The sequence below is a fragment of the Varanus komodoensis genome, unplaced genomic scaffold (genome assembly GCF_004798865.1).
Source record: "Varanus komodoensis strain SLA01 unplaced genomic scaffold, ASM479886v1 scaffold1, whole genome shotgun sequence".
NCBI lineage: Eukaryota > Metazoa > Chordata > Lepidosauria > Squamata > Varanidae > Varanus > Varanus komodoensis.
This window is the reverse complement of record NW_025335268.1, coordinates 8,959,713-8,979,519: the sequence shown is the minus strand read 5'-3', so window position 1 is coordinate 8,979,519 and position 19,807 is coordinate 8,959,713. Positions and strand designations below refer to the sequence as shown.

Here is a 19,807-nt window from a genome sequence, read left to right as displayed (position 1 = left end):
TTCTCATGCAGAACATCGGTTGGCTGGACTTGGACAGACAGGCTGATTTTTAGTTTGGATCAGCTCAACAGTCCTGATGACAATTTTCTGCTATGTTCTGTTTTATGTGCTAAATACAAATTGCAGCTATGGCTACATGGCAATAAGTGCCACTGAAACATTTATTAAGAATGCAGGTTTATTGCTGCTGCTTGTACAGTTTCAGAGTTGCCTGGTTCTTGGAATTATTGACTGAGGCTGAGCAGTTACATCAGTCTACAATTCATGGCTGTAAGTATCAGTGTGAGTAAGTATGATCTGCAGAGACTTCCAAGAATGGAATAATGAACTGGAGCACCTCATCTCATCCATTCAATGGAGTGCTTCATCACTCATTTTGCATGGCACTTAGGCCGTGCTTAATGCAGCAAAAATTGATGTGTCGAGTGCATGGGATGCTACATGTTTCTCTTCTTGATATGTTTTAGAAATGCTCAATGGAAACTTTCTTTTCAGAGGTAGTGATTTGGATGCATCTTGTGAGGGATTTTTTTTTTTCATATTTAAGGACACACTTTTTTTGAATTACCTACCCACCTCTTGGAATTTAACACAAGGATATTGTAAATGGTATTCTGTGCCCTTTTGGCAGCTAAAACACTAACATTACAACACTGGAAAGATAAACAGCCACCAACCTACAATAACAATTTAACTTTCAATTTTTGAATGGGTACCTTTAAGTATAATTTACAAATGGATAAATATATGGAAATTTGGGATGCCGATGCATACTTATTTATAACAGGAATATGTTCTGTCATATACTAATGTGTGTGTGTGTTATAAGTAATATGTATATACATAATATTAGCACTATGATTATTTTTACTTTTTATTAAAAACTGCAGTGTTTCCGCTTTCTTTCCTTTATAATGGAGTGGTTTGTTGTTGTTGTTTTGGTTTTTGTACTGCATAATAAAATAATGGGAAAATTGCTTCTGCCAAGCATTCATTTAGTTCCAAACCCAGGTTTACTGCCTAGCAGTGTATGGAACAATCCTCACAGATCATTCCAGTTAGGACTAAGGAAGAACTCAATTTCCAAGTCACCTCCCTTGGGATCATCAGCTTGAAGAACCTTGGCTTATTCAATGAAGCACTTTCTGGCTTTGCAGTCAACAGCATGATATGTAAGCCTAAGCCTGGAATCAGAACAGAAATGGACCCACAGTTCCATGAAGGAACAGTGCCTTATATGCATGCACAATATTTCAGATTCTATCTACTGCACCTCTGCTTAAAGGATCTTAGGGACAAAGCAGAGCTTCTGCTTCTAGCCTTGGAGAACCGCTGCTTCTCAGAACAGACAGTACTGGGCTCAGCTGACCAATGGGCTGGTTGGCTATAACCCAAAAAATAAAGAAAATGACAAAACCCCAGACTACCTCTAAAACACACTGGAATGCCCAGAGGGAGGAAAATTAGTTGTTTCGCTGAGGGCATTTGCTATCCCAGAAGCCATGCCCAAGCAGGCCCCCAAGCACTGTTTTAACATCAGAGATCCAAGGGAACCTGGAGGATGGCCTGAAAGGGCCCAAGCAGGCTCATGGAGAAGAGGACAGTGTTCTTCAACTGAGGTTTTCAAACAGAGGCTGGATGGCCACCTATCAGAGATGCTGTAGCACAGATTTCCTGCACTGGTAGGGGGTTGGACTAGATTACCTTGAGGTCCCTCCCAGTTCTAGCATTTTACGATTCAGCTAGTTAGTCTCTTAGAACAATCTATTCAGACAAGTGGGCTTCATGTCTTTTGAGTTAATTCCTCAAACAAACCAACAAACTACTTCCCCTCTTACACACCTCAAATATTGCAAAAAGGACACAGCTTTTGGCACACATCATCAAGTCTTGGAGATGTGTGAGGATTTTGTTTCAGTCTGCAAATCAATAAAAAAATGCCCCAGTTGCAATCCTGAAGTGAACAGGAATACATTTCCATCCCACTCCTGCTGCCCCAACACCACATTCATCGGTGTCTCCTGACTTTCTGTGCGGCATTTCCAGGGGCTGGAAAGGCTGCCATGGGGAAGGGAGGGTGCAGAACTGATCCAACATGAATCTGGATCTGACCTGATATTTGTGCCCCTACATTTTGTCAGCCTTCTCCTTGCTCCCAGAATGACTCAGTATTAACTAGCCTGTTTCCAAAATCTACTGTTGCGGTCCCTTGAAAAGGAACCAGAGGGTGATGCATGATTTTTGCATCAGAAGCTCAACTGCCACACGAGCAACTCACTTCTGCCATGCCTGAATTTGCATCTAACAGCTGGTGTGCATCTGTGAAGGAGTGCATAGAATTCCAATGGTTTGGCTTAGTACATCTTCAGTAAAATGTCTTCTTTACTCATTCGGTCCCCACCACAGCTTCCATTCCTCCAGATTAATAAATTTTATTAATTTAAGTTCTGAACAACCTCCGTTCAAGCAGACTGCATTTCCTTTCCCCCTTCTGCAGTTTATTTCAGCTATGATGCCTCACACTTGATTAACTGTGCATATGAAGACTTTAATTCCTGAAATGTGAAACTGATCAGTGGTGTTGCTAATTATTGTAGCCTCTAATATGCTCAGTCAAATATTTTTGACTTTTTTCTGATATGCACACAATGGAGTTGCAAGGAACGACTGCTCCATTCATTTCAACAGAGCCAGGAGCTGTGGGCTCATGTACTTCCTCCTCTGTGGAAATTAATGAGGCAGTTCACAAGTGCACACTTGACAAATACACTGGAGTGCACACAGAACCTTGGAATAAGAGTTTTGTGTTCTCTCTAAACAACCACGTGCATTTTAAATAACTATGGATGGTGGCACCAGAATGTGTATGATGTGGAGGGAGGGACATTTGCTTAAGTGAATTCTGTGCAACGGGTAACTAAGTACCTCTACTGCCAAACTAAAGTTTCCGCACTAATTAAGGCAGCACGAGGAGTAGCAGCATTACATTTATGGCAGTTCCACAGTGTCATGGGTGGTTGCAGCTCAAGCGTGCAGGCCTGAAAGCCTTTGGCTCCGAGTAAACGGAGCAATGATGGAAGCAGCAGGGGGGGCTCCAAATCTGAAGGCAACGTCTTCCCAGTGGATCCTCCCCAGTGGCCCCTCAAGGTGTTCAGCAGGGCATGAGCGGCGGGTAAGTACAAAGGGGGCTCTAAACTAGGTCCTGATGTAAGTAGTGGTGGTTTCCTCCAGGGCCCCTGAATTTTATTTATTTATTTATTTGCCAATCTATATCCTGCCTTTTTTCCTGCAAAGAGCTCAAGGCAGCTTACAGCATTCTCCTCCTCCATCTTATCCCCACAACAACAACGCTGTGAGGTAGGTTGGGCTGGGAGTCTGTGACTGGCCCAAAGCCACCCAGTTGGCTCCATGGCTGAGCGGGGACTAGAACCCAGATCCTCTGAGTCCCAGTCCCATGCTCTTCACCACTACGCCACACTGGCTCTCAACATTTCCTTGAGAATGTTGCATGTTGGCACCTGACTTCCAACAGTATAGAGCAGATGTAATTGGACAATCCAAGTGCACGCCAGTTAAAATCCATAAACTGGTGAATTTGCAAATGCAAATCATGTGCTTGTTCTTTCTTAACATGGTTCTGTCTGGCTTATCATGCAGACTCAATTTTTCATGGCCATGGACCATGCAAGCATACCTGCCTCCATCTCTGTGACTGCATCTTTAAAGAATTCCACTAGCTATGCAGCCAGCTTCTCTACGCAGGTGAACACATGCTTGGGAGTATCACTGATGGATAGATGCCTGCAGGGCAATGACATCTTCTGCTTACTGAGGCAGCAGCTCCATCTCAACTTCCTTCCAAGTTCTCCAAATTATCACAGAATCATAGAATAGCAGAGTTGGAAGGGGCCAGAAAGTTGTCAGGTCAAACCTCCTGCTATTGCAGGACACGAAGATATACCATCCCACTCAGATGACTGTCCAGACACTTTTTGAATGTCTTTGGTGAGGAAGAGCCCACGACTTCCCCAGGTGATAGGTTCCACTGTCGTACTAATCTAACAGTGAGGAAATTCTTCCTGATGTCTCATCTAAATCAGGTGTCTTTTAACTTAAGTCCATTATTCTGTGTCCTACACTCTGAAATGAGTGAGATCTTGTCCTTCCTCTTTGAGGTACTTGTAGAGGTCTATCATGTCCCCCCTCAGTCTTTTCTTCCTGAGGCTGAAAATGCCCAGTTCTCTCAATCTTTCCTCATAGGGTTTTTTCTCCAGCCCCTGGTACATCCTGGTTGCCCTCCTCTGGCCCCTTCCGAGCCTATCTGCATCTTTTTTAAACAACATGGGGTCTGACTAGTGCTGCATATAGGGAAACTAGTTACTTCACAGGTTTTGGAAGCACTAGTAATTTGGAATTTCCTTGATTTTCCTACAAGTTGTTCTTACATTAAAAGATATTGAAAATCCACCCTTTAACCCTCAAAATCTGTGAGTTTGGGATAATGAATTAGATTAAGCAGTAGATACTGAGCATTTGGTCTTTTACCAAATGCATTTGGATTTCTTTCAGTAGTGTGTGAGGCATAAGGATGGCTGTATCTGTGAGATGCACTTTCTCCCACATGTGGATTTCTTTAAATATCAAGTTCTCTCTCCCCAGGATATGAAGAACTTTGCAAATTTTTGTAACTTCTTATCATAAACAAACTGAAACAAAATTCTGCACCAGCCGAATTCAAGAGGTATAGATATTCTCACAGCGGAGAGGATGACAAAGTTCCTGCCTGCCTTACTGCTGCTCACAATGAGGAGTTGGCCAGAGAAAAAGGAACAGGGGGCAACCCTATGACCAAACACCCCAAGATTCACAGCCAGACTTTTAAGAGCAAAGCTTCCAAAGCCCTGTGCCTGGATGAAGGAATCTCCCCATTGCACTTTCTTCCCCATAAATTAAATAAATATCTCTCGTGCTTTCTACCTCAAATACAGAGAATTTTGCCAGTGAAAAAGTGAGCAATGCCTACTTGATATAGGTGTTGGCATTTCCCTCTGGGAAGACGTATGGGTGCTTCTTCCGGAAGACGTGTCCAACACGACTGCAGGGAATGATTTCCAAGCTTCCGCCACACATCCACACTCGGAAAGAGATTTCTGTAAGAGATACTTTGCTTCAGCTTTGGAAAGTCCTGCAGCAGACTAGAGGCTACCTTCATCTCTAGCTTTTTTCAACATATAAAAGAGTTTATATTCTTTTCGGTGCCAGGTTAAAACCTGTTTATTCAACTGTTATTTTAAAAATTAGTATTTTTATCGTTAACAGTCACTTTTTTGTTTTTGATGTAATTTTATGGAATTTGTATTGTTTTATTGTTTTTAATTGTACATTTGTGAGCCGCCCCGAGATGCCGAGGCCCGAGGCATGTGGTGAAGGCATATAAAAGTTTTAAATAAATAAATAATAAATAAATAAAACCAATTAGCTGTTAAAATATTGGGAAAATAAAAAGATCTTCACCTGACACCGAAAAGAATAAAGTGATGGTGCCAGGCGAACTTCCTGGAGAACTTGTTCCGAAGTTGGGATGCCACCACCAAAAAGGCCCTTCTCCGAGTAGCTACCCTCCTAATTTCCTTCAAAGAGGGCTCCCCGAGAAGGAGCTCTGCCTCAGGTCTCAGATACTTGTTCAGTATGTAATGCCAAACCAAGGCTATTCCTCATAAAACCAGAGTGGGCAAGGAAAGCTAAAAGTGAGAACTGGGACCAGTTGCTAGGTGGTGGGGAAGCTGGAGTGTTTTCGCTAAAACTTGCACTATCCTTTTCGCTTAGTGCATAGGCTTGAACTAGGGAGCCCACACCCATATGCTTAAATGCCAGGTAGTGCAGTGCAATCCCACCTCACCATCTCACACGGTGCTGTACCAAACTTTCTCCAGCAAGTGCTCTATAGATTCGGTTTTGCTGGGGGATGCAGGCAGCTCCCTGGGCAGCTACTCTTACACCTACTTCCCTCTGCAGTTCCTCTGCCCCAAGCTGAATCCCCGCGATCATCCTACCCATCTGTCTGCAGCACAAAGGCTGAAGGGCCATTTCTGGTGTCGGTTCAGATCTTGTCCATCTGAACAGGCTTTGCTGAGAAGACACCGCTTCGTGTCCACCCGTGCCCTGTGCCTGGGCACACTTACCTTTTTGTTCTCTACTGTATCCCACGACTGTTCCCCATAGAATCCTAGACCCTACCCAATGGTCCTGTGTAGGCTCTTCTTTCTTCTCTGCCTCATTAGTGGGCCCAGACCACCTTATATTTGCCCCCTGGCAAATCAGGGCACTGACTTCCAACATCCAGGCATCCCGGTCTTCTTTTTATTTTCCCATTATTTTAATGTTTAATAGCTTTTAACGTGGGTTGTATTATGCTGAAGTATTGGATGCTGTGCTCCATTTTATTTGTGTTGCTTTTATTGTAAAGCCATCCCAAGATGCTAGTAGTTGGATGGGATATAAAGGCTTTAAATAAATAAATAATATAAATAAATAACTTTCTCAGGGTGGGAGCAAACCTTGGGGTCATGGTTTAGGCAATGAGAGGAAGCAGGGTCAAGCCATTTGGAAAGGCTACTCCTACACACCAAGAAGGAAAATAAATGCACAAGCACTACAATAGAAGGCTTCGCGGGAGGAAAAACAGCACTACCAGGCAATGGGTGGGATTAGTGTGAAGCAAGAGCATCTGTTTCTATGGATCACTGATAGAGCTGCTGCATTTGCTAAGACACAGGATTATTTTTCCTTGCTAGCCACACTCCCTAGAGGTGTTGGAGTATTAAAGCCAGCTTAAGATCTGTCTCCCTGACATCCCAGTGCCTCCCTTGCTCTTTCACTGCTGCAGTTGGCTTCTTTTCTGTAGCGTTGTTGCAGTCACAAATATTTTTTTTAAAAGAAGATGAAGAAAAGGGAAGCAGCCCAGCCTGATCAAGTCTTTCAGGCATGAACAAAATGAGATAACATCTTCCACCTCCCCTGAGCTGTCCTAGAGCCGTCAGGCAACAGAGGCCGGCTAACCTGGCTGCAAGCACAAGACTTCCTGTTGCACTTGTGGCAAGTTTTGCCCATGTCTGGGTTATGCAGGACGCATCATGCAGTGATCGACACAGGGCCTGTGCTAAGGGGAGGATGCCTGTTTTTCAGCTATTCTTCTCACTGGTCTGTTCTTGTCCTGTTCCAGGGCTGACCCTTCCATGAGGTGAGATGAAGGCCGCACCTCAGGTGGCAGAGTAGGAGGAGTGGTGAATTACACAGCTTCCCCTGCCCCTCCTCAAGAGGGCCTGCTGCCAATATGTCTACTGGGTACTTTGGAGAGCTCTGCCATTGGTGGCATTTGCCAGCAGGGCTCACTGGTGTAGCCACCTGCTGGAGAGCACAAGGAAGTGGGTCGCACAGTTCTTCGAGATGACGTACAAGCTGAAGTGCCTGACTCTGAGGGAAGCCTTCTTCAGAGCCAGGAACTATGGGAAGAGAGTCCCAGGAGAGGCCTGTACAGGGGGACACAATGTGGGCAGAGGGGATGATGCAGTGGCAGTAAGGGGAAAGGGTGCCAGGGGTGCAGTGTGGTAAAAGGAAGTGGGTGTAATGCAGCATCAAGAAAGGGAAATGTGAGGGAATGTAACATGGAAAAGGGAAGGGAAAGGCTGTTTGGGGTGACAACACAGAGAAACTTGCTCCAATGATACTTTGAGTTGGCATGAGTCTGGCCAGAATCACATTGGCAAGAGGTCCTCAAAAGCTGGCTCACAGGAACTGTGGAATATGATGCAGCAAGGGGAGCAGATGTGTGGGTGCCCATTTTAATCCCTTGGAAGACCAGGCATACAAAGGGTCACCTACTCACTCACTGCCTAGTTTTACTGCTTCCAACACCACTTTATTGCCTTGCATATTTAACTGCTCCCTGTAGATAACAAGTTGTTAAAAACAAGCAGAAAATATTATTTCATAGCACAGCACTGAGGAAGCACAACAGATGTTCGAGCTCCACCTCTGTAACAGGCTTTCCCATGGCCACCATAAAATCATCCCCCAGAAGAGGAGCCAATTCTCTCCCTGTTTGGTGACACATTAGCAAAATACGCTGCACTAATTAGAGAAGTCCCGTAGGAAATCCCGACCAGACCTTCAGAATTAACTCTGATACAGCCCATTTCTTCTGCTTAAAATGCCTCCTGTGGCTGATGTTGAGGCAGAGCTGTGTGAACACCATGTTTTCTTCATTCAGATTGTCCTTCTGACAAGAAACTTCCTGCCTGCCCCTTTTGTCCTGTTGGAGAGTGTGAAGCCACAATAGCAACAAGGCAAGAAAAGGTATGCTGCTGGTCTGCACCTTGTGAAGAAAAAGGCTGGCACTTTGTGGAAAACGTAGAAGACTTTTACTTTTTTAATAAAGGTATAGAAGACTTCTTGTTTTCTTAGATTTCTGGCAAATAAGTAAGATTTTTGAGTGACTGAGATCTAGAAACACCAAGAGAATGCGGCTTCCACCTCCTCTCAAATCATCTCAAATCCATGTCGATCATCTTCAAGAGCAGCAGTGACTCACCAAAGTTCTCTCCTCCCCAAATGTCCATCGCTGCATCATATTTTCCAAGATGGTTGAACCAGGTCTTGTCAATCACAAACAGCCCTCCAGCAATGATAGGAGTCCTGCATGGTTTGGAAGGAAAGAAGGGAGAAACTCTCACTTGGGCAGCTTTGCAAAGTAGTGGATACGTGAAACCTAACAGTAAGCATGAGAAGAGTCCTGCTGAAGCATTCTGTTCATTCGGTTCATGCCAGCAGGATATGAGAGTTAAAGCCATGGTCTCCACCAACTGGTAAATACTGCCTCTGATACTGGAAATATAATAGCTATCAGATTAGTGGCCATTTGTAGTTTTTTCTTCATGAATCTGCCTGGCCAAAGTTATGGACATCACTACATCCTGTGGATGAAGTTATGGGCAGCCACCTATGAAGGCACCCTTAATCTTGTCGAGCAAGCTAACATGTGCTAGTTTTGACATAAATACTATCGGTTGCTTTGTACACAAATTTGAAAGCTACGTCAATGATGTGTCTTATGGACATGTTTTAGGAGAAACTGACAGGTTTTCAAGGGAGGTTTTAGGTTTGTACAATGTTTGCACAAGGAGGAAATACAGCCAACTTTCAAAGTATACCAAAAGCACAATTGCAAACATGTTTTCCTCATGGAAGCCTTCCACATACAAAGCATTTCACATGCATGTGTAGAAAGCATAGTTCCCACAGTCTGCCTATAATTCTTCTTATCATACTCCTTCTGGACCCAGAGCACAAAAATAGGCAGATACTCATCAGGCCACTCAAGTGGTGAGAAATCCATTGGCAGCTCCACACGGTTTGGATGAGGGAGAGTCCTACAGCCTTATTGTCCCTTGCACGCTATATATTTACGAATATGCACGCAGAGCACACGGTGGGAGATGAAAGACTCTTACAGCAGATGGCATAACTGCTCATCCTGCATCACACACACAAACGCCACGTGGCATCACATTAGTTGGCCTGTGTGTGCTATGAAAGCCAGCCAAACACCTGGCAAGATTCTTCACATGCATGGAAAGTGAGTAAGGGGGTTCCTTCTGTTCTGCCATGCATGGGTGGCAGCCAGTGGTCCACAAGCTGGACCAAGCCACTGGGGCATCCCGAACACATGGGTGATTTCCTCTCCCCGCCACCTTTGCAGCATGAGGCTTTTACAAATCCTGGCACCGACAGATGCTTTTGAAAGCCTAATTGCAGTGGAGTAGAGATTTCTGCGGGGAGGCGCTCACAGCTGGGGAGGGAAGCGCAGCCCTTCTCTCCCCATGTGCTACCCCCCCTCCGCCCACCACTGCAATTAGATTGAGGAAAGAGCAATGGGAGGCATTCTCATGCCTAATAGCTCTGTGGGGCATCCTCAAGAATGTGCGTGCATAGCTTTATTCAGGAATTCTCAAAGCATGTTCTTTAAACATGATCGCCACCACCCTGTACACACAAGGAGAGATTGGGTTAAGAGGAAGGCCCTCTCTATTTGTGAGGGCTGTGCACAGGAACACTGGTTACAAGATGTCCTGGATCATGGGGAGAGATTCCATGGGTAAAGGAGATTCTCTGTCAGTGATGTGTGAGGAATCTGGTCTGGGGGTAGGAGCCTGTCGGATTTCCTCAGCTCAACTTCCCAGACTACAGCCTGTTTTCCCTCTCCGTTAAGTCCACCTTGCGGCGAGCGTTCACATGTGCAACCAGCAAGGAAGTGAATCTGAGTGAGTGCATGAGGCCGGTGTGCATTCACGCTGCTCCCACAACTGAGGAGCAGGTACTCTGGATCCAGAAGGATCTGGACAGACTATGGAAGCGGGCAGGGGACAAGAGGATGGCGTTCAATGTGGATAAGTGCAAGGTCTTGCACCTGGGGCATAGGAATGGGTGCCAAAAGTACAGATTAGGGGACAAAGCAGCACTTGTGAAAGGGATCTCAGGGTACTGGTTGACTGCAGGCTAAACATGAGCCAGCAGTGTGATGTGGTGGTCAAGAGGGTGAATGCCACCCTTGGTTGCATAGCCAGAGGCGTGTCTTCTAGATCAAGAGAGGTATTACTACCTCTGTATTCAGCTCTGGTGTGCCCGCAACTGGAGTATTGTGTTCAGTTCTGGGCTCCACATTACAGTAAGGATATAGCCAGGTTAGAGTCAGTGCAGCGTAGGGCCACAAGGTTGGTGGCTGGTTTGCAGGGGAAGCCGTACGAGGCGAGACTGAGGGAACTGGGTCTTTTCAGCCTGGAGGAGACTCCAAGGGGATCTGTTGGTGACATACAGGTATGTGAGGGGGTGTCACACGGAGGTGGGTAGAGACCTGTTCTCCCCTGCAGAGGAAGGCAGGATTCGCTCCAACAGAGCCAAGCTCAAGGAACCAAGGTTCAATTTGGATGCCAGGAAGCATTTCCTGACAGTTAGGACCCCGAGGGTATGGAATGGGCTTCCACAGGGGGCGGTTGAAGCCCCATTGGTGAGGGTGTTCCAGGACAGGCTAGACATGAACATGGCAGGTGTGTCATGAGCGGAGCCGGCTGGAGCTGGGGGCCAGACCAGATGGCCCAGGAGACCCCTCCTGACTCCATCAGTTTCTATGTTTGCTTGGTTCACTTCCTGGCCAGGGCTGACTGCAGGAAGAAGTCCAGCAAGGATGAGAGAGCCAGATCCCAGCTGGATCTTCCCATCCCTGCTCTCCGCAGAGTCGCCCTTAATGCAGACAGGATGACAAGAGTGATGAGGGAGGGGTAGGGTAGCGCAGTCCCTCTCTTCGCTTTCAGGGTGGAGTGAACAGGGCTCGTGTGCATGCACGTTTTATGTGTGAGGATGCATATCAATTGGTGGCATGGGTGTGTTGTGTATATTTTGGCCTCACCTACTGTGGGCTAGTGGCTTCCAAGAGGTTAGCTACAATGGATAGGGGATATGAAAAAGGAAATCTCTACATACAAAAACGGTATCTTTCACTAAGTTTCTGGACAAGTAATATTTCAAAGAACCCTTGGCATTTTCTGTCAGTCATAACTCTGCCCCAGCATGTAATGAGTGGCTAATGCACTCATCAGCGCAACTCCTACGAGCGCGATGTTTGCAGCCCTGATTGCAGGCTTCTAAACCCAAAATGCATTTAGCACTTGGGGGTTATTTACATGACATTATTTAGCTGGTGCTCTGTGCCTCGTTTTATCCTGCTAGAAGTCTGGTTTCAAGGGGGAAGAAATGCTTATTCAGAAGGACAAAGAAAGAGCTTTCAAAAAAGTCCTTTGTAATCGGCTCAATTTTGATTTCAAAACAGAGTTATTTTCCCCATTTTCCTCCAGATTAGTAAAGAACAAAGTGAGGAAGTGGGATTGAGCAGAGCAAAGGGGTATGTGTCACAAGGAATGCAGTTTGTTTTACAGGGCATATCCTGTCCTCAGCAGCCCGTTTCATGGCTTGAGGTAGCTTTCCTTTTAGTCTTTCTAATAAGGCACTATTTTATTCAGACAGGACCTTGCTCTATTTTGAAAGGGTTTTTAAAATTGGTTACTGCTGTTTCTTTCATGGTTGTGTTTTTAATTTATTTGTTTTTATGCTATGTTTTGTGACCTAGAAAGCTGCAGCTATTGGGTGGTATAGAAATGAAAATATTAATATCACTGATGATTATTATGTTTTAATTAAGAGTTTGTTTTTAGTCTGGATTTTATGGTTAGCTGCCTTGATCACTAGTTGTTGGTGGAAAGGTGAGATATAAAATATAATAATAAAATGAAAAAAACTAGACAGAAATATTCATTTTACCCCCCCCCCCCACTGCCTTTTGACAAGGCAGTTCCAGTTTGTGGGAATGCCATGAGGCAAAGAAAAAACCAAAAATTATTGGAATACAGAAGAAGGGGGAAATTCACATGTTTCTGGCAATTCTGATAATTAATTGTAGGCTCAGACTTTCATTCCAGCATGCAAGCTATATGCACTATGGGGATCCTGGTGCTCCTAATGTGGGGGGGGGGGGTGGATCTGAGAGTGCTCCCACCCATGAAGAGACACTGGGGGCTGCATGCCCTAATTCCCTGCTTACTTTTTGCCCTCATGTGTTCAGACAGACACACAAACAGAGCTGTTGAGTGTCAGCAAAATGTAAACCCTGATAGCTTTAAGGGCACGTCCCAAAGAAGGTGATGTATCATTTCTGTTAGTTTAGTTACTGAAAGCAATGGCAAATGCAGCCATTATTACAACATCTGCAAAGCAAAGGATAAATATATGCATTTCAGATGCAATCAAGTGATGCATCAGGAAAGATTTCCAATGACTCAATATGCTCTGGCTCCAACGGCTACGGAGCATGTTTCTCTGCCTGCATTTGGCTCTCCTCTGTTGTTCTTTCAATGGCCACCTTTGTGCTTACCCTTCCTCCATCCTGCCACTTACTTGATGGGCTCCGTGGGGTCTGTTCGCTTTGCCTTCTGCTTTGGAGAAAGTTGTTCCCATTTAAAATGTAGGCTCCAGTCAAATCCTAAATATAAAACAAACAGCAGGGATGGACTGATTAGAGATGGCTCTTATGATCATGTTTCAGTCACCTTCATTATGTGAGTTATATTGATTACAACCCAACCAATAAAACTGCTGATCTATTCAAGAGAGGATTCCTAATCGTACTGTAATTCAAGGGTAAGCGACATTTTCTTAATATCCAGTTTATGCTTATGTCTGTGTCCTGTTATTAGTCTATCTTTAGCTAATAAGGGAGATTTATAACTTCTCTATTAACTCTCAAACAGAAACTGGTGCACCTGGTAGCAATTATTACTAGCAGTTCAAATATGATGACAGACTCCAAGAAGAGATTGATTAATTACCTAGCCATGAAATTGATCCCCCCCCCCACAAAGATTCAATAAATATATTCAAAGGAAATTTTGAAAAGTCAGGTGAACCAGATTAGCCTGGTTCAGGCCTTCATGGTCTCAGCGAAGTCAGTAAATATGAAAAGGACCAAAATGTCTTGGTGGCTTACAAGCTGTTAGTAAAGGGAATGTAATCTTGGGCGGCACTAACAGGGGACTAGTGTGTGAGTCTCAGGAAGTAATTGTTCCATTCCAGTCTTGTGTTACTCAGGTTGTTTTTGGAAAACCGTGTCCATTTCTGACTGCCACACTGAAGGGCACTCATCCAGAGACAAGCAACCAGGATGCCGATGGAACTGGGAGCAAAATCCTATGAGGAATAGTATGCTTAGCCTGAAAAAGAGAAGACTAAGACAGAAGCCTTAAATATTTGAAAGGTGCTTGTGCCCATGATGTAGCAGGCTTGCTCTGGAGTGCAGGACTAGAACCAGTGAGGGGTGATTTCAGGGAAGCAGAGTCTAGCAAAAGGTTGGGAGATACTTCCTAACTGTGAGACTGCTGACCAGTGAAACAGGTTGCATCAGGAGGTTGTTGGGGCTATGTAAAGTAGTAGCTGGAGGGTCATCTAGCAAGCATGCTGTACTGCATCCTGCACTGAAGAGTCAGATGATCTTCATAATACCTTCCAACACCTATGAATTAGCCTTTGGGAACAGATGCAACTGATTCATTCGTCCCTGTCCATGAGCTGGAAAAGAATCAGGAATTCTTTCATTAATCATAGTTTTCTGTTTCATTTGAACTGGGAAACTATGGTTAATAGCCTATGTAATAGTGGAAAAGAGAATTATTGTAGCAGGAAGTGGCAGCTCCAGGACAAGTGAAAAGAAGTGGACTGGGGAAGGTCAGTGGATCTCACAGAAGGGAGATTAGCATTTATGACTTTGATCTGTATTTGCCTAATGAGTCACCTGCCTACAGTTAACTGCAGACTTACCTCCCCTTAGATCTGAAGAAGCTGCCACATATGCAAATGTGTCCAAATTAATGATGTCAATAACTGGACTCACCACATGCGTTGGATCCTGTAAGAACAATAAAAGGTTAGGTTTATGAAGAAATGTCTATTTTCCACACAATACACGTATTTTTGTACATCATTTATGGTAGGGTGATTACACCCAGGGCACTGCATTTTTCCGAGCACTGAAAAGAATGTAAGATGTACCTGGGAAAATAAGATGCTTCTCTTGATAATGAACCTAGTGAAGCAGTTAGCAGTGAAATGGGGGAAGAAAATACATATTCATGTGTTATAATTACAAATTAGTTGTAGAAGAGCCTTTTTCAGCTTGCAGTGTCTTGGTTGCAACACTTTTCTAAACAGCATTTTGGACTGGTGCTCCTTGTTTCCACATGAGTGTGCCCACCACTCTGTGGGTAGCCTACAAATACTGTTTGTGGCATGGTTAATGAAGAGCAATATTCTCTCCATTTTGAGGGGTAGAGCGTTCCTTCCCTCCTCCATCACTACGAAGAGGAGTGAAGACGTGTCACGTCCCTCAATATCATTTAAGTAAAGACTGCATGTGTTTTTCTCCATCACGCAGAAAGGCTATGAATTGTCTAAAAGGGAGCATGTTGGCAAAATGTCTGTGGTGTGCTGAATTTTGTCCCGTGAGAGGCAATTTCTATGCACTGCGGGCCTGCTTCCTGGGCCTGCTTAGATACCTCGTGGGCCAGTTCAGACACTGCTGTAATGAAGCAGGGGACGACCCAATCTTAGGCTGTTCCGACAAACCCAACCGAAGGAATTGCCACTAGGTTTGCCTGCTTCAAGAGGTTTCTTGCTAAAAGGGGTCCGACCACTGGGATGATGCTCCTGGAATCCTGTAACAACATTTATTTTATTCAGTCACTTTTCTTTTTATTTAAGATTAGCTTTAGGCTGCCTTTGGGTAAAACCCTCATACGAATAATTGGGAGTGCTGCAGAAAGGAAGCAGCAGCAGGGAGAATCAATGAGGTAGAAGATGTGAAAAAGCTTTTAGTGTCATTTTTAGACAGCAGGACACAATCGCCTAAGTTAATCAACTTTTCACCCAGCACAGATTCAAGTTTGTATAAAATGTGTGGATATTTTTTCAAGTGCAAGGAAAGTTACAAATATGTTGTTGAATACTTTAACATCCCATCTCTAAGCCAGTTCATCCAACTTGTTTTCCGAATACGTGTTGTTCACAATCAATGGATAATCAGCACAGTAGTGGGAAAATAACAAAATGCAACCCATAAGGATCAGTCAGAAGGAAAGGAAGAGGAAACTAAACAGTATAAAATCAGATATTCACTCCTCTACCCTACCATCCAACCCATTATCAGCTGCAAAAAAGGAAGTGATAGAGAATTAGACAGCATTTAATCTGGGTTCTTGCGGCTCACTTAATATCTTGTCACAGGTGGATAGATCATACCAACTCCTAAGGCCCAAATAACTATTGATGCAATAGTCTGACAGCTCCAAATGATCTTCTATCTTCCTTTTTCTTACAAAAGCAACAATTCCAACCATACCTCGGTCTCCAAACTTTGATCCTGACCTGATCAAACCATTTTTCACAAGTGTGCTGAGAGTAACATCTCTACATACATCTACTACTGCTGGAAATTAGTGGTGGCAAAGATGAGCTGTCCAGAAGCACTCTCTAATTTTGTGGGGATGTACAAATCCAGTAGCTGACGGTGTACCAAAAGGTAGGCCTGTAGGTGAAGAGGTGGTAATGACGCCAGAGAACCGAAGTTCCTGGAAGGCTTGAACCATGGAGCCCTTGCACTGAAAGAAGCATGCCATCAAAGGATTTGGCAGCTCAGCTTGGCGTTGCCTATGCAGCTTAGGAGTGGTCTGCGGGGTCCCAGGCAGAGGTCTTTTCTCTTTTTTCTAACAGTGGCATATGGTGTTCTGCCTGCTCTTAACAAATCCTTTAAACTGAAACCCGGACTGCCGTTTGCAAAACACATGTGTTACCACCAAGCTACACTCCCTTCTCCTAAAGATCAGAAGCAAGGACTGGAAAGCAGATGCGGGTCCACCAATGAAAACTTGACCTCGTTCTCACTGCTGTGCTCAGCCTCCCCTCTGATCTGGCTCATGGAAAAAGTCACCGTAGCTCTTAAAGTTTTCATAAAATGGTGGGCCCTTGTACTTTGATTTTCACTTGAAAAAACATTTAGTATAATGGAACAATCAGAAAGTTTTCAAGACACCAAATGTTCACATTATTGCAATGCTGTTTGGCAGCTGTTTCTCCCCTCCAGCCTCACTCAAGACTGCTTCTAAGACTTGCTCCATTTTTCTTCTTCTTTGCCCTCACTGCTGTTAAATGAGAGCGACAAACCATGTGATTTCATTTATAGGCTTGAACTTGCCATCCATATATGACATCATCAATAATGCCTTAGCTAGCCAAGGGTGGTGAGGGAAAAGGAGGCCAACACAAGTGAGATCAGAAGGAAGGCACTGGAATTGCATAAGTGTGTGTGTGTGTGTGTGTGTGTGCGTGTGTAAAATTAATTAAAACATTTTTATGCCACCCCCAGGCACTGGAATTGCATAAGATTATTTATTTATTTATTTAAAACATTTTTATGCCACCCCCATCGCAACAAAGCCTCGGGACGGCTCACAACATTCATGTTCATGAGTTTAAAAAATAATGGAAAAAATGTGGTGCTTTTAAGACTAGTTAAGTAGTTTCAGTTCAATACTAAGAATGCAGCCAAGAAAGCAAATAGGGGATTTGTACTTAATACCTAGAAAGAAAAATACCTCGCTTGTCTATAGTACCTTTTCTTCACACATGTTGTTTTAATTTGCAACTGTTGTGTGGGTGGCAGACTCAAGAAGCTGAAATAGATCTAAAGACCACCAAATTTTTTTAAAAATAGCAAGCAGCAAAGTATGAGCTGGGTTTAAAAAGTCTTGTTTTCTTCATACCCTTCAGCAAAGAAAAGTAAAAACACACCCACAGTGGAACAATCTTAAGGAGTTTAATTAACTCAACATTTTAATCAACATAAAAATAGACTTAAAAAGTCATTCTCCTACACTTAATTCAAATAATGTTAATACAAATTAAAATACACCCACGCAGTTGAATTTTTATTGCAATCCCATCAAGTCAGGGAGAAAAGATAATTATAAAAATATCCAATAAATCAGAAGAAAATTCTTCCCAAATGGATTGTGAAGGATACTTCCTACAATCCTCACCAGCAATGCTGCATAATCCAAAAGACAGCAGGAGACATCATGCATTTTATTCCAAGTCTTGGCATGAGTTAATCATAATCTTTATAGCCAGCTCTTACTGTAGAAATCAGGCTGCTTCAGATTGTCCTGAAGCAGTTAAAAAGTGGGAATTACTGGATATATTCAATAGTATGAACTATCCTGGTTTACTTGGAGGAGTCAACACCAGAGAACCGGAAGGTTTCTCAGGCATTAGAGATGTTCAGAAAAACAGCGTCATGCTTACAGCCCACAGATGTGTCATGCCACGCTTATACAGAGAAAACTTTCTGTCCGGTGCCCTATAAAAAGTAGCATGAACTTTCTCTCAGACCAGAGAAAGTCCATTCAAGTGCTGCCTAACTTCAGAATTCCATCCTTCAGCCCTGCTCCTTGTAGCACCTGGAGCAAATCGCTCTGCTGGTCAGTGTTGGCTAATAGTGCATAACTTGAATTTAATCCTCATGGATTTCTGAATGAGAAAGTCTACTATCCTGTTTATAAGACTCACAACACTGTCCTACTGAGATGAGCAGAAGGCTCCAAACTCAGGGGGTTCTGTTCATCCAGTGAGGGTGAGAAAGAGCAGGTGTGACCTTCACCTCTTGGCTCCTCATACACTACATCCTCCCAAGATGGCTATTTTCAGTGACAGATGGTGTCAGCATTTTGGAAGGGGAAAAACAGAGGCTGTTGCAGCTACAGGATATCTCATACACTGGCCACTCTGGTCTCCTCCTTTCCCTGCACCCCAGACATCCTCTTTGCCCTGTCTCTGAGGTGGTCTTTCCACGGCTTAAAAGGCGGACTGCACTGGCTGCAAGGGGGGCTGGCATCGGAGCTCTGATTCCGAGCTCCAAAGGTGGAGCCACCTCTGACCTCAGTGTTGGGAATTGGAGCTATCTTAGGGGCCCTCAGGCAACACTTAAGGGCCTTAAAATGGTTCCCTCCATGATATGAATGGACAAATTTCTGGAAACATTTTCAGTGCAGATTAGCTTAATTTGCACAGGACTATTTGCAGAAGAAAAATCTGGTTTGCATCAGAAAATAATCTGGTGCCCTGGAACAGCAATGGGCAACTTGTAGCCCTCCAGAAGATGTGACCAACAGTTCCCATTATCCTCTCCACTGGTTTGGTGGTTAGAGTTGATGGGAGTCAGTGGCCAAGACATCTGGAGAGTCACAAGTTGCCCCTAGGGAGATCTAATGCAGCATGTTTACTACTTGCATTTAGTAAACAACAAAGTTAAAAATGCACTGTAAGCATTTGACCTAAAAAGTTGGAAGAACACACTAAACGGCAGAATCTCATGCATATTTAGACAGAAAAATGTCTTACCACTCTCAGGATTCTAGGGCCTTTCCCTGCCTAAACATATATAGGATTGTATCGTTAAGTGCTATGCTATCTGAACACTTTACATTTTTAATTTAAAGACAATATAATGTACCTTTGTTATAGGCCCCTAATATGACCCTAAGACCGTTCAGAGGGCTATGGACATCCTCAATGGATTGCCCCCTGCATTGACTAATTTTAAGAAACAATTAAGGTACTGGAACATGTTGGCACATGAGCTAATTGAGCCACCCAAAGAAATGCGCGAAATAACTTCTTATCTGTTTTGAGTTCAACTCTGTTCTGCTAAGGGTTTTGGAGCAGCTTCAGTTTTGCTGTCATTAAGTATTAGCGCCATGTCGCACTGAGAGATAAATGTTACATGTGTACCCTCTCTTTTCTTTCATGAAGCCACCCTTCCCTTTTATCCTCACTACAACCCTGCAAGGTAGGATATCTCAGTTACATACCTGCATTCTCTCACATACTTGAAAGGGATAATCACTTGATAAACATTACTTACAACTGTAAATCTGCCAGGCTTCTCTAATATTGTATTTGCAGTTGGCACCCATTCATTTTTACTAATGTTCTGATTTAATGAAATGGAACATTTTCTGTGAAAAAATAAAACATTAGATTTTTTCCCACACAACTTCACTAATAAGGCCTCAGGTGGGTTTCATATGCAATACTTGATGTTCTACTTCCAACTTCTCTTCCCCAAAGAGGAAAAGGCCGCCGGATGGAAGTGGAA

The 19,807-nt window shown here is 43.8% G+C and overlaps 1 protein-coding gene across 7 annotated transcripts in view; it reads right to left on the bottom strand.

Moving 5' to 3' along the window:
* GALNT14 (polypeptide N-acetylgalactosaminyltransferase 14) overlaps nt 1–19,807 on the bottom strand; it is a 301,246-nt gene that overhangs the window by 18,558 nt on the left and 262,881 nt on the right. For all 7 annotated transcript variants that reach the window (XR_006415464.1, XM_044437167.1, XM_044437510.1 and 4 more), the window contains 4 exons: nt 14,419–14,506; nt 13,003–13,087; nt 8,591–8,694; nt 5,024–5,150 (listed from right to left, as the gene is read on the bottom strand). Coding sequence is in view for 6 of the 7 variants with exons in the window: in XM_044437167.1 (XP_044293102.1) it covers nt 5,024–5,150; nt 8,591–8,694; nt 13,003–13,087; nt 14,419–14,506 (404 nt within the window). In the remaining variant the exon portion in view is untranslated. The remainder of the gene's footprint in view (nt 1–5,023; nt 5,151–8,590; nt 8,695–13,002; nt 13,088–14,418; nt 14,507–19,807) is intronic.